This window comes from Echinops telfairi, unplaced genomic scaffold (genome assembly GCF_000313985.2).
Source record: "Echinops telfairi isolate 266 unplaced genomic scaffold, ASM31398v2 ScPeMD7_443;HRSCAF=831, whole genome shotgun sequence".
NCBI lineage: Eukaryota > Metazoa > Chordata > Mammalia > Afrosoricida > Tenrecidae > Echinops > Echinops telfairi.
The window spans coordinates 9,310,399-9,324,883 of NW_022104341.1; the positions used below are offsets into that span (position 1 = coordinate 9,310,399).

Here is a 14,485-nt window from a genome sequence, read left to right on the forward strand (position 1 = left end):
AAGGGTTTTTACGACTTCGATTCCTATATCCATCTGACTCAATGGATGGATGTATGGACTGTGATAAGAATTGTACGAGCCCTCAATAAATTAATTTTTTTAAAAAAACAAGATCTGATGGCAGTGTGGCTGCTGGATCTCTCAGTGGACATCACCTCTCTGGAACCAAAAGGCTATTTCTTTGCATTGGAGCAATACCCAGTTCCATTCTTCATTTAATATTTAGAAGTCAATTTCAAAGTAGGTCAAAGAATGCAAACGACTTCTGGTTTCTTCCTCAGCTCACATCTTCAGTGTTCATGGAACACCCGATAGGATTCTATGGCAGGTGCAACCTGCCAAGCTCAGGAAGATCATTTCCAATATTATGCTGGTGAGACAACTTTCCTCGTTTTCCCTTTTGTAAGAAAAAAAACCCTGAAATCAAAAACTGGCACATAAAAAAATCCATTTGCCCATTGGTTTGGTGGCTTAAAAACCAACACAGATTTCCACCAGCACAAATATGCTCCTGCATGTAACTGTTTCCAAAAGGACTGATTCTAAGTAATTGAAAAAAGGATGCTTGGCTCCGGTAAATGGCAGCTTTCCCCAGGTCTTATCTTAGGAACAAAGACACAGAAGGAGACACTCAGATGAGTAGGTCCTCCCCTTAAGATAATGGTTTTCTGCCACCAAAATCCACCATAAAGGATGGATAGTGTGCAGGAAAGGAATGGTATGGAAACGTCTCTGAAACAAGATCTTCTCTTTGAAAGAAAACATATTCATACTTTAGAATTAAACAATTGAAACACCGCTATTTGTTTTACAGCCCAAGTAGAAGCTATGTATTTTTTTTAATTTCTGGTTTAAGTAGACGAGTAGTAGAAAAGAGACTCTCTCTCTCTCTCTCTCTCTCTCTATCTATCTATATATATATATGCATGTATATATATACATATATATATGAACAAACAATAAAATTATGATAAGTACAAAGAAATACATTCAAATGGTAAAGAAAAGTTAAACATTTCACCTTCTCAGCAGACAAATGCATGCCTCTTGAGAAAATGAAATGCATGTATCTGTGTGTTCTTGCCCATCAGGTTCTGGGGCTTTTTGCGCTTTCATTTTGTCATTCCACCTTCCATCAGGCTACTAGGTTGCCATTGAAAACTACCTCCCATCCAGCCTTCCTTTATTCTTCCCTTTACAGGTATTGTTTAATAGTAAGCACATGACTAAACCAAAAGCCAAACCCATTGGCATCAACTTACATCCAAGCCACTTTAACCCCAAATATATCAGAGTGAAATGTGGTCCAGAAGGTTTTCAGTGGCTGACTTTTGGGGTATGGATCACCAGGCCTTTCTTCCAAGGCACCTCTGTGGGGTCACACCCTGAAACTTTTGGTTAGCAGTCAAGGGTGTTAAGCATTTGCAGAACCCAGAGATTCCCAACATGGCTACCAGATAGTATTCACATTGTCCAAGTGGTCCTCTGACATGTAGCAAAACATTTTGCTTTGAATTCTGAGTGCTGGTTCTCTTTCTCTGATTTCCCAGCCCCCAGAGTCTACACTAATTTGTGTAATTATGCTCAGTGTTGTTTGTACCTCCTTTAGGGACAGTGACACTAGTGTACTTAAATACATTTCTCACCACCAAGACCACACTTTGTCTGCGCTGTATGCTCTATTCACTTCACCTGGCGTATATTGTATCGTACAGTAACAGAATGTGCCAATCCAGCACAGACGGGCACTTGTGCACACGGGCAACAGTGGAAACAAGGGCACAAGGGAATTTCAGGCATGGTTATCCCCAGCATAACCTTCACTAGATCCCTCCCCTGTTCTTCCCCGTCAACCACACACATTATGCCAAGGAAACTCCAACCCAAGCCCAGCAGACTACTGCGAATCAGAGCGTCAACCTTAACCCTGACAGAAGTGCCAGCAGATCCTTAAGGAAAAGGGTAGGAGATAAGGTTGTATATACCCAGGTTTAGAATTCAGGTGAAGGAGTTTAGGTTTGATGCAATATGTAATAAGAAGAGACTGTCAAAAAGACGCTTCTCCTTGGAACTTAATTCATTACCAACATGAATCAAAATTTTCTAAGGAATAAGTCTAAATAATGAATTAATAACAATCAAGTATTAATGATGGAACTGAAGGAGGTATTTATTTTGTTTGTTTGTTTGAGGTTTTGCTTTTTAATTCCATTCTGGCATAATTAAGAGATCAATCAGTGCAAATGAAAGATGTCACTGTTATTAAAACTTTCTTCATCCATTGAATTAAGTGAGGCTCACGTGAATGTAAAGGGTTTTTACGACTTCGATTCCTATATCCATCGATGTCATTTCCAGTTTTGGGAAAACGGATGTCAATTCTTAGTCATGGAAAATGTAACTGAATTTATTATAAAAATTAATTTCTCAAAGACCATCTGAGAGCCACCAGATGGCCATGTGAGCCCAAGTGGGAGCAGAAATGTTGGGGGTGGACAGCCCCGAGGCTCGGCCTCGAGCCCCACTGTCCCCCTGGGGTCCTGTAAAATCACAAACCACCAGTGCCTTCCACTAGCTACTTTAGCAAATTCCATTTGAACAACGTGAAATTTGTTTTAACTCTCAGTATTCACAATAATTATAGTGCTGTGGGGTTTTTTCACCCCCTTAATAGAAGTCGATCTAGAAATAACACAATATGGAATGATCATTAATAGACCTGTTACAGTACTTGAATAAATGCCTATCAGCAGCACAGGCACACATTAGTACATTTCCTAAAGAAAATCCATTTTCATTTCAGATTCTGACATTTTATTTAGAAAAATTACACCCTATCTTTTAATTATTTCAGTAAACATAATGAGGGTATTGCTAACTACACTACAGAGCCCTTTATTTTCTCCATGTTTTTAGCAATATGAGTCTACTTGTAATTAAAGGCATGCTGCATTAATGATGCCGAAAGTCTCCGAGGGAAACATTTAATGTCCACCTCATAATATTATGCCAAAATTACATGCACAGAAGACTTTTTAATAATCTTTGTTTCCTAATTTAGTTTTGATTGGCTCTGAAATCCATCGCAGCACTCAAGGGCTCCCATTTCTACCGTCATCAGCACTTTAGCTCCACAAATTGTTCAGACGCACATGACTTCTTCCGTCTGCAGGGTTCTCTTCAAAGTCTCCGTTGAACATACCCACACAATGAGCTGCAGCCCGGAGAGGACTGCAGATAATTTGACCATCTTTAAGCCACTGGGTTTTTGTGTGGTGAGATGACAGCCAACTTTGTCTAAACACAAAGAACAAGTCACAGCCTTGTGTTGTCACTTCAGCTGTATGCCAGGGTTCAGATGCTGCGATCTGTGCTTCATGCAAATCGTAACAAGTTGCAGGCACCAGCTGATCTATGTTTTCTGACAAGCTGTGCTACCTGGAGGCTTTCACATGGACGAATGAAGGATGAGATCTATGCTAACATGTTCACCCAGCATTGGGGAAAACAAGTCATGCCCAATCTGCCCTTCTGCCGGGTCTTTTTAACAAAACAGGTTTCCTTGTTGGCGGTCGAACAATGTAAGGAAACACAGTCAATGACAAAGAAGATGCTCAGCTCTGAGTACATGGAATTCAGACACGGGTACACACATATCAGAAAGTATGTGTGCGTGTGCGTGTGACCTCATGCCACTGCTGCAAGTAGAAATGGCAGCGTGCTCCCAGACAACTGTTTATAATGCTGGCACAATTAATACGGGACCTTTTACAATCACTTGACATTAAAGATTGATGCACCAGGGCGAGCAGGTTAATAAGCAGAGATCTATGAGTAAGTGGAATCTACGGCTGGTGCATGTGCTACTCTTCTCCATGATGTCGCCCTGCGTGAAAGGCCGTAGCGTTAGTGGAGAGCCGCTGGCCTCCAGCGATGGCAGCGAGTGCAGAAAGTAGCAAAACCGGCTGCGGAGGCCTCGCCAGTGGCCTTCGGCTGTGCGTTAAATCAAACGGCTGTGGGGTGTACGGGGCATTGCTCTGACCACATGGCTGCTTGCTGCTCAAAAGCACCATCGTCTCAGCTAATCAGGGTGTCACTAGCTGAGCAGATGATGACCGAAAGCGTTTTGCAGCAAACATTTACATACAGGGGCGAAGTAGTGAGGATGCCTACTTGGCAGCCACCCTGATGTAATAGGCCCTAACGACTCTGAGGGAGCTGGTCTTGACACCAGTGTCGAGGAGGGGAGAGCGGAGAAGTCATAACACAAATGACTTTATGGATTCCCCTGAGACCTTGGCTAAGGCGCACCTAAACAGGTCTGATATGACAGCATTTTGAGACAGCTTTACAGCCTGGTGTCAGAAACCCTGGTGCTAACGAGTTTAATGAAAACCCACAACTGTGCTGCTATATGAGGTCATTGTGATCGGCTTGGATAGGATCCATACACAAGTAGCCCCGACGTGTGCATTTGAAGGAAAGAATATTAAATCAGTTCTGCCAATCAAGTGCCTATTAAGAAGTACAAATTAAACAGTGATAAGTAATCGTCGCACAAACCGTGCATGATCCTCTGGAATGGGTGCCTGCTCAGTGACCGGTTCAGAGGCACGGAAGGCCCTGGCGACCTGAATCAGACTGAGATGCAATCTTCCGAAAGGTGATCCTTAGGGGTTCGTACAAACGCGGCAAGTTTACATGGTTCTGCATGTCAGGAAGCTGAGGCATACTGTTTTAAATCTTCCTCTTCCGGTCTCTAACACCTAGCCATTAATGTGGGAAGAGTGGACTTCTTTAAGGACCTCAGACCTGCCACCGAGAAGGGCAGGCCACGAAGCTCCTTCCTACTGGTAGGGAGAGCCTGAGGACTGGTGCAAACTCCAGGTAAACCCTCAACATGCTGGACAGGAGCAGTGCTGAGCAAGCATTCTCCTGCCAAAGGCTGAGCCCAGGGGAACTGCGTGCGCATGGAAATCACACACAGAGGACCCAGCAGGCGGGGCCGATTCCAGTGAAAATGGCCTCCTGAAAAGAGGATATTTGCCACTTTATGTAGATCTGTGAATTCCACCGAACCAGAGAGCCGTATTGTTAAAAGTGTCCTGCAGACCCATCCATAGGGCTGGAGTATTCTTTATCTACCAAGTGCTTTCCCCGAAATTCCTCCTCTGCTCTAAGTGGGAAATTGTACAGCCTATCGCCCGTCTGGTAAATTTCACCCCAGATTCACAGGGAAGCACTAAAGTTGACCTTTTATGAGAAATTACGAAAGGCCTTTTGTAAAGGCAGCATCTGCTCTTCTACAGACTTATAACAGCATTGCCGACGTAGCCACGAGTGGGAACCCGCTCCCCGGCAATGGGTATGTATAATGAGTTTGAATAAGCTCCTTCTCTGGAAATCTCGAGGCTCTCAAGTGCCGCTGCTTTGCAAAGCACATACCTGTTTCCCAGAGAGACGGGGCCTCTCGCTGAAATATTTAGTCTTTCCGTGCACTTCCGTCATAGTGACACCTAATAGCCACGCTCTCTTCCTCACTCTCCACAAAATCAGGCTTAGACCATAACTCAAACCAGTCCCCAAAGGCACTTCTGAAAAATGGCAAGCCCTTAGCTTTTAGGTGCACACACTCTTTATTGCTCGAAATTGTTTCCTGTTACAAAACCTTTCCTATAAGACTAGGTCTCAGAACATCTTATGCTAATTTCACTCACTGGGGACTGTGTGAACAGATGCTACTTTGATTAATAGTTTCACTATCCTGAAAATGCCAGGCCAGGTTCAAGATAATAAAGTCAGGTAAGAAAACTATTAAAATCTGCCATACAATTATGTCTGTAGGTGAAGAAAAATGGGGTCACAGTTCTTGAATCAAATAAAGACCACCTACAATAAAGGACGCTGCCACAAACCAAATGCACACGGGTTCTGCCCCTTTCAGCACCTCATTTGAATCGCCATGCTCCGCACTGATAGTTTGGATGTAGGTTCAGCTCTGCCCCTAGTGAATCACCAGTCCAACTTTGTGTTCCCACTTAGTATATGCAAGAAGAGACCCGTGAATTCTGTAACTACTCTCATCCACATAATAGTATCAGAATGTATATGCCCCCAGTCAGCAAAAAGGTTTCAGCATTTCAATGTTGGTATTTTAAATACCCATACATACCAAAAGGAGTACCCTTGAAAAATTCTTTTTAAAAAATTTAAAATGCATGAGCTGGCAAATAAAGGCTTTTCTAAAAAAGCCTCTTGCAGACTTTTGGTTCCTCTGTCCCCCACTTCTCTTTGCACTGGTCTCCCACTCAGTCCCAACAGCCTCCTGAGGAGGAAAAGCAGGAGATCTAGTCTAGCCCTAACATCAGGCTGGCCTTCCTTGGTTGTGTGCAGAACACCTCGCAGATCTTCCCAACGGATTGTATCTGTAACACAACACATATGACCTAAGGGTACTCTCAGTCTCCACTCTGAAGCTTAACCTTCAGTTGGATTACAGTGCACCTGCTACGGTAAACCTTTGGTTTGCAGACCAGCAGAAAGGAAGTCCCAGGGCATCCATCCCTCTGGGCACATCGTAATTCCAAGTACTGCCAGCCTGCATTGAGCATGTAGCGTGCCTGGGAATCAAGATCTGCAACCTGAAGAGGCAGCTCATTGTGTGAATTGAGTCTTCACCCTCACCCCACTTGCATGTACATTCAACTTGCCCCCCTTTAATATGACATACTCTATTCGGAAGGGTTGCCTCACCATTGCACAGAATGTCTCAGGAGGGTCTCCACAGGTAATATCCGGAGGGTCCAATTTCACTTTCAGATATTTGGTCATGTCCATGGATTCCGGCTGACAGGCCATGTAATCCCAAACTTTCCCTTCATCTGTGTAAATCTGAGTCTTACACACGTCATAATGTCCCCACACCAACGGGAAGGGCTGCATCACCGAGGACACCGTAACCCAGAGGGCATGAATTGACAGGAATCTTGACAAATACATCTCTAAATCCTTTGCAATCGTCGTGGTAGCTAGAGCCGTTTGCCGTCCTGTGACCTGGGTCCGTTTTATATGTACGTATACATATATGTCTACAGGTAGGTAGGTCTGTATATTCGAAAGAAAGAGAGTGTGCGGCCTAGACTTCAAGCCACACACCAAGCACAAAGGTGGGAGGTTAAAATATCGTGCACGTTCTGGGAAATGGAGGACTTTGGTGGAAGCCTACCATACTTTTGTGGTAGGCATTAACAACTTGCAGCTTCTGATGTGTCCTCAAGCATGTCTATGGGATTCAAGTCTGGTGGGGTTGTTGTACAAGGTGTCCAGATAAGAATGTAGCCAAGCACTGGGTCTTCCGTGGTACATCCGACAGCCAAGTGACCCTCGATGTTCACGGCTCAGGAGAGAAGCTCGGGTGCACTGAGATCATTGGTCTCTGGAGCAGAAGGATGAGAGGTGACAGCGGTGTCCGTTTCCCAGGAGTCCTTCTCCTCTGGCACCAGCACCCTTTTAAAAACAATAAGAGCAAGAGTTATTGTCCCAGAGTCAAAGCATTCCCAAATCTATAACAGGTTGACTTTTTGGGAGGTGCGACGTCATATAAACCCAAGTGGTGTGATGCGGATAGACTTTCCCTGTGTCTTTCTCTAGACGCAGCAGACCACAGACAACCTTCACATTGGGGAGAATTCCAAAGGCAGGGACTTAACCCATCCATACCCGAGACAGATGTGAGTGTTTCCAGTGAATGACGGGTTTTTCTGTCAATAACTGTTATTTCCATCTTGACTTAACTGACAGCAAGTGGCTAGATCTACATATGTCTCCAATATCACTATCGAGGTGCTGGAAAATCTTCCAGGAGAACAATGTGGGAACTGAGCGCTTTTCTTTACAATGACAAAGAAATGACAACTGCTTGCGTGCCTTTTGTCTCTTGGCAAAGAGACCCTAACATCTCTAAATGCCTTGTGTATTTCTTAGCTTTTGTTAGCTGGTGTGAAAACCGGCATTGTTGGCATGAGCCTATCTTTGGGGTTGGCTCATTATATTGTAAAAATTCATCCTCTTTTGTTTAGTTGTATTTAGTGATAAAGATAACTTGGCTCTCTGGAAAGAAAGGGGAAAAAAACATTCAAAAATAAAACCAAAGGAGCAAATTTTCCTTTCATAAGAATTTTCTGTTTCCTTGCCTCTTTGTATAGCCATTACATCTGCATTTGCAGTTACTTTCGGTAACAGAAGAGAATTTGTCCCAAAGGCGAATATTATATGCTGCTTTAAAACTAAAAGCTCTGTAGTAAAACGCACAATTTAAAATGCACATATAAAAATAGCTGAGGGTGAGTTAACAGGCCATGAAGTAAAATAACATGGCACTAATTCTAAGGGAAAATGAAAATTACTGTTTAAAAGTACTTTTGGTCACCTTAGAATGAAGCCTGCACAACTAGGCGTGGAAGAGACTGCTGGCGAGTTGAACGGGCACCTTGGCTTCCTTTGAGAGGAAGACCCAAACTGGGCAAACACTCGTATTTGCATTGCAGGTGTTCACAAAGTGGATCTGCGCGGTTAGTGTGCTCATAGTCAAAGTCCCCCGAAGGAACGATTTCTTGAACAACTCAGAAGGGTGGGAAAAAGCCTGCAGGGGTGGAAAATTCCATTCTAAGCTCTCCCATTCATTTTAACCAGGTAAAATATGGGAGTTCACCATCTTCAAACACCCTTAGAAAAGAAATTCACTATATTTAAATAATGCACCATCTTAAAATGAACTAAGCCACAGACTATGAAATGCCAACAGATGGTTGAATTGTGTTTCCATAGCAAACTAATTTATAATAATTGCTTTATGGATGCAAGTGCAATTTTCATTATATTCAATTCATAAAATGTTATCATACAGCTGCAATTTGTGATATTTTCTATTAGGAAAAGTGTTGAATATTTGAGTTCCTATGAAGCAATAATTAGTAGTTTGTCTAATCATTTATAAACTACAGATTTGAATCTGCTTCTTTCTTGTAACATAAAGAATATACTATACTGAACACATTTTGAAATCTTAAGATGGGGGGAGGAAACCTCAGAGAAGCATATGTTTTGGCTATTACAGCTTTCTGAGTTACTTTGTTTTGTTTTCATTTTTTCTGTTTCATTAGTAATTTTAAGTTGATATTTTCAGAAATATCCAACAACTTGATGTCATTAATCATCTGAAAAAGGGTTTAAAAATAATACAAATTTACACTTGCAACATGTGATTTTCAAATGAACTTACTATTTTATTATAGCAAATACACTGTGGGGGGGGAAGGGGGTAGACAGTGGAAATTCTAGACCAGAAATTATTAATTATTAGCTTCAAATAAACAGCTACTTCTTTTCCAAAAATAATTGCAATCTTGAAGACCTGGAGTGGACTGATTTAAGTTTGAACTGAGTAAGCATAACGCATGAATTATTTATATTATTGGTTGATATCCATTGAAGTATATTTGCATGCTCCCTGACATCAGTCAGGTGTCTATTTTTGTTGTTGGCTTGTTTGCTCTTAATAGAATAGATAGCATCTCCCTCATCCATTTATCCTTGGTTACTTTGTCCTTGTGCGCTTGGGCCTCAGGGCAACCACAAAAGAACAAGTGACCACATGTTTCTACATGAACAAGCTGGACATTGAGCCAAAGTCTGGGAACCTGTTAGTGTCTCCTGACACCACAGCAATCCCAAGATAACGAATTCTCACTCAGGTATACCTGGATGATAATGATGGTCATTACATAGAATTGTGGACTGCAATATTGATCGAATTTAGAGAACTGACAAGGAAAAATGCAGAGGAGTGCAAGATATTTGAATATTAGGCACAGGCAAGATTGTACGACAGACATTCCTGACAAGAAGCGGCCAATTATAGCTTAAATTTCTGGCACATAACCAGTTGTGATTAATAGTTTTCCATTACATTACAGACATATTATTAATGTATTAAAAATGTCAAGCTTTGGCAAGCACTAACATGGCATGGCTCGGTTAGTCTGCAAAATTTACAGTTAATGAGCTCCCATTGACACAGGCAAAGATACTGACCACGGCACATTACAAATCATGAGCAAAGGGTCATGAAGCTATTCTCTACCGTAATTATCTGATCTTGCATTCTGATTTTTATGAACCATTTGCGGTGTGAGTCTCCTGACTTTCAAGTAGCATGTATACTTCAAAGAAAACCTTTGACTCCCCACCAGAAAGGAATTAAAGCTATGATCTTCCACAACACAGCACTGAAAAGATGCCCGTCTCACATGTAGGAAATGGTTGTGGAAGCCCTGGGCATTGGAGTTTTCAAACCAATGCAACCATGCAAAGTTAGGACGCTTTTTTCCACCTTGACCTGTATGACCCATCAGGCTATGCTTTCACTCCTGTTAAAATTATCCGTGGCTTCTTTGAAGCCAGGTCCTCACAAAAAATAGCTCAGTCGACAGATGATGAGAAGGACCTAATGACATCTTTTGGGACATATATTCTAAGCTGATCCCTCTGGCTCCTAACTGATCTGACTGCCAAGTAATGGGGTCTTTGAACGAGTCTCGGGTGTCCAAATCCCCTAAATGTAAGCACCTGTAGAAGACCTCCCTGGGGCGGCTCGAGTTGACAAACCCTGGACTCGCTGTAATCAGACAAAACACTCCTCTCTACCTGCAAACTCCAGTTCTTCTGTCCATTTGTTTTATCAAAAACAAGAAAACACAAAACAACACTATGTGCTGTGATCACTCCATAGGCCTCTGGCTGGTGTATAAATGTGCAGAACCAATGTCAAAATACAAAATTATGTCATGGCCCTCAGGTAGTGAATGCTATTGATTAGGACTACAAAGGACAAAAAAAATAATAGCTTGGCGTGCATGGAACATGTTTATTTCTTGCCCAGAATTCTGAAGTGAGTTCCTTTTCCTTTGGATTATTTTTCCACAAGGCCTTTCTTTCATCAAAATTGGAGCTTCCCAAAACATTTTTCGCAAAAGTAACATTGATTTTTTTTTTAATGTAGGTAATTATATCCCAAAAGAAACTGCTAATTTCATCAACATCTGAGAGGAAAAACATTGTCAGTGAATCTACAAATTCTAGCTGGCTTTCGGCATTTGCTTTATTATATAATTTAACCAAGAGGTGGGGTGGCGATAGTAGGATATTTATTCCATAAATACTCAGCTTTTCAGGGCCACCTGAAATAGACAGCTATTGACTCATTCCTCATAGGCATTAAGAAATTTATAAATATGCATGTTTCTGAATGAGAAGGAACAAAAAGAAAATTGTCTATAATCATATTCCCCTGAATGAAAAATCTAGAGGGATAAAAATACATGTAGATGCCATAGCCTACCAAAACGAGTAGGTTCCAAAACGGTTATAAGGAAATGTGCTGCATGAGATCTTTTAACATGTGTTGAATGCCCTGTGCACTTATTTGTTGTGAAGTCTGCCATTTCTAGTCATCTTAATGAGAAGCATCTGTTTCTATCCTTTTTTTTTTTAAACTGTCTCTAACACTTTAAGGAATTTAGCATGTACTGCAACATCATTGGCATATCCTCCTCCTACTTGATTGGGTATGACGAGCAACTGCCTATCATGAGACTCTTAATTAAAACCAGAGAGTAGAGTCTAGTACTTGAAACATGTCTGTTTCCATCGAGAGAAGACTGAGAGGGAAATGAAATCGCATGCATTTTTCAGGATGTTGCTGGTAGGCTGACACAGAATCATTTCAGAATCAGGTAAGCCTGGAGGGAATCTAGTGCTTCGTTCCCACGTGAACAACAAAGCATCCGGTCTCTCATACAACGAAATTCAAAGAGCAAGGTCTCAGGAAATCTAAACCCACCTGAAGTTTTGAAGCAGAACTTTAGGTTCTGGGACTAAAATGACTTCTTTTAACTCTTCTGAATCTCCTAAAGTAACCTCATGGCCATCAAGCCGATTCTAATTCACAATGACCTTAGAGGACAGAGTAGAATTGCCCCACAGGAGTTGCAAGGCTGTAATCTTTATGGAAACAGAGTGCTCCTTCTTTCTCCCTCAGAATGGCTCGTGGTTTTGAACCATCAACTTTCAGGTTAGCGGCCGGCCAAACACTTCAGTACTGTGCCACCAAGTGTCTTTGCTAAGTCTCCTACTGAGCTATAATACAGTACACACACACACACACACACACACACACACACACACACGCATGCATATATAGTGACCCATGTTAACATTAAATTGATTTGCTGAGTTGTAAGAAATTTTCTTTCCAAGCAACTTGCTGTTTCTAACTCTAAACTCTCCAAATTTTCACACTTACCAAACATCAGTTAATGAGTAATTGTGGAACACACTATTCATATTTTTCAGAATATGAATGGAAACAAAAACAGGTATTTGCACCAACTACAAAAATACCAAAGGAAAAGGTACATTACCCTCTTCCTAAAACAGCTATCCTGAATCCTTCAAAATCACACACACACATATACACACAGCGAAAAAGCTGACAAAACGAAAATCTCAACAGGAAAAGCTGCAATATGTGCAAACTAAAAAATAAAAACATAAAGGTTATTCCTCCTAAAAGTATCACTAAATTAAAAGCCAAGAACAGGGACCCTTGAATGATCTCATCTGCATGAATGAATGAGCTGGAGCAACATCACACGCTTGTTGCTGATGCATTTCTTCATTGCACGCAGAACCACATGCAAAGATCCACATTTTATCCTAAAGGACCATTGGAAGCTGCTGGTTTTCCAAAATAACTTTAAACACTTGAGCTGCTTTTCCTTTAACAGAGAGAGAGAAAGAGAGAGGGAGAGAGAGAAGGCATCCCAAGTTCCACTATTGTGGAGTCGCTAAATGCCCTACCCATCAAAGGTCTTCCTCAAAGTCTAGCCAAGCAGCCAAATGTTACCTACCAGCCAAAAGAGAAAATGTGGAAAACTTGATCAAACAAGTTTAACTAGTAAGCATGGATGGGGGAAATTGTTTTGTGGCTGAAAGTGCTCTCTGGTTGACATTTTTCATTTCTGTGGCAGAAGAAAAGTTTCAGCATTTTCAGCTATAGAAGAGTGCCTTATTTTGAGAGCACATCCCTGGCAGGTTCGCCATATGTTTAGTGGAAATCTGACTCTTACTCAGATTGTTCCATCCCAAAGGTTGACAAACTGGGATGCTAACGAGTGTCCCCATTACTGGAAGAGGAAGCTATTCCGAGTTTTCCTGCTGATATTTCAGTATTCTTGTGGCCCCATTTGTTGAATCATCTCTGCTTTGCTTCATACAAACATTTAAAAGTAGACTCAACTCTTCCTACGATTTGGTAAATTCTTAATTACCACATCATTTGATGTCCTTGGCCTTAAAAAAAAAAAGAAGCCAAATGGCTAATGTGCATGCCAAGAAGTTAATAAAGATGGACTGGAATTATATTTTACAGCCCGAATGTCATTGGACTGGGATGGAAGGGTGGGGAGGAGAAGGAGATCACACAGGTGAACAATGCAATGAAGAGTTTCAATGTCGTGCTTGACTCATCATTCCTGGGTAAAGGAAGGAATAAAAGAAAACGAGGTACGCATGCCTCTGCTCTCTGGAAATCAATGCCTGATTTGATGGTAACATAATCTCTCACTTTCCCAGATAAAGTTGCTTTAAAACCCCCGTTAGGAATTTTCCTCCGTTACACTGTAGGATGACAGCCTGCTCTTAAATGGATTTGGGGGAGGAGAATAAAAGGTCGGGGTAAGGTTATTTTTAAACAGCAGAGGGCGCAGTTTCTGTTTTTATCCAAGTTTTCCCTTGTATGAATCACTTAATTGGTTATTTTGGGCCCAATAATATTCAGTATTATTTGTATTATATATAGATATCCACAGATCCATACAGGGGAACAAGTCGATGTCCCCAGCCGAATCCATCAACCGATGAATGCACTGCCAAAAAGAATCTAAGAAAATATTCCAAAAAGCACCCAGCACCAATTCTTCCCCTCTCTCAATTGTCCTTTCTCTCCAGCTGCAGAACAGGAGAGGGATAGCCGTGCTTGAATCCCACACCAATAAAAGAGGTTAAAACAAGGGACCTACAGAAGCTTTTAGGGGGGCCACCATGGCCAGCTCCCCCGCCCCCAAGCAAAGATAATTGGTGATGGGGAGGGGGCCCTTCCTGCGCGGTGTGTGGTCAGGGGTGCAGAGAAGGTGGGCGCGCGGAGGGACATAAATCAGGACAATTAGCCGTCGAAGGAGGTAGGGGCGCAGAGCTCAGCAACCCAGAGGCACAAAACCTGCTGGGGCGCACACCCGAGAGGACACCCGTGTGGGCGTGCGCGTGTGCAGGCACCGGAGGCTGCCTCCTGAAGGCGCTTTGACAAAGTTCCTCACCCACCCCGAGCCTTTCCTCCCGCCTGTGGATTGCACTGGGGGTGCGGGACTTG

At 42.2% G+C, this 14,485-nt stretch overlaps 1 protein-coding gene across 1 annotated transcript in view; it reads right to left on the reverse strand.

The window, feature by feature from the left end:
- NTNG1 (netrin G1) overlaps positions 1–7,477 on the reverse strand; it is a 406,502-nt gene extending 399,025 nt beyond the window's left edge. Inside the window, exon 1 of the mRNA XM_045292021.1 lies at positions 6,754–7,477. Coding sequence (XP_045147956.1) covers positions 6,754–6,999 — 246 coding nt within the window. The 5' untranslated portion in view covers positions 7,000–7,477. The remainder of the gene's footprint in view (positions 1–6,753) is intronic.
- Between the last annotated feature and the right edge of the window lie 7,008 nt (positions 7,478–14,485).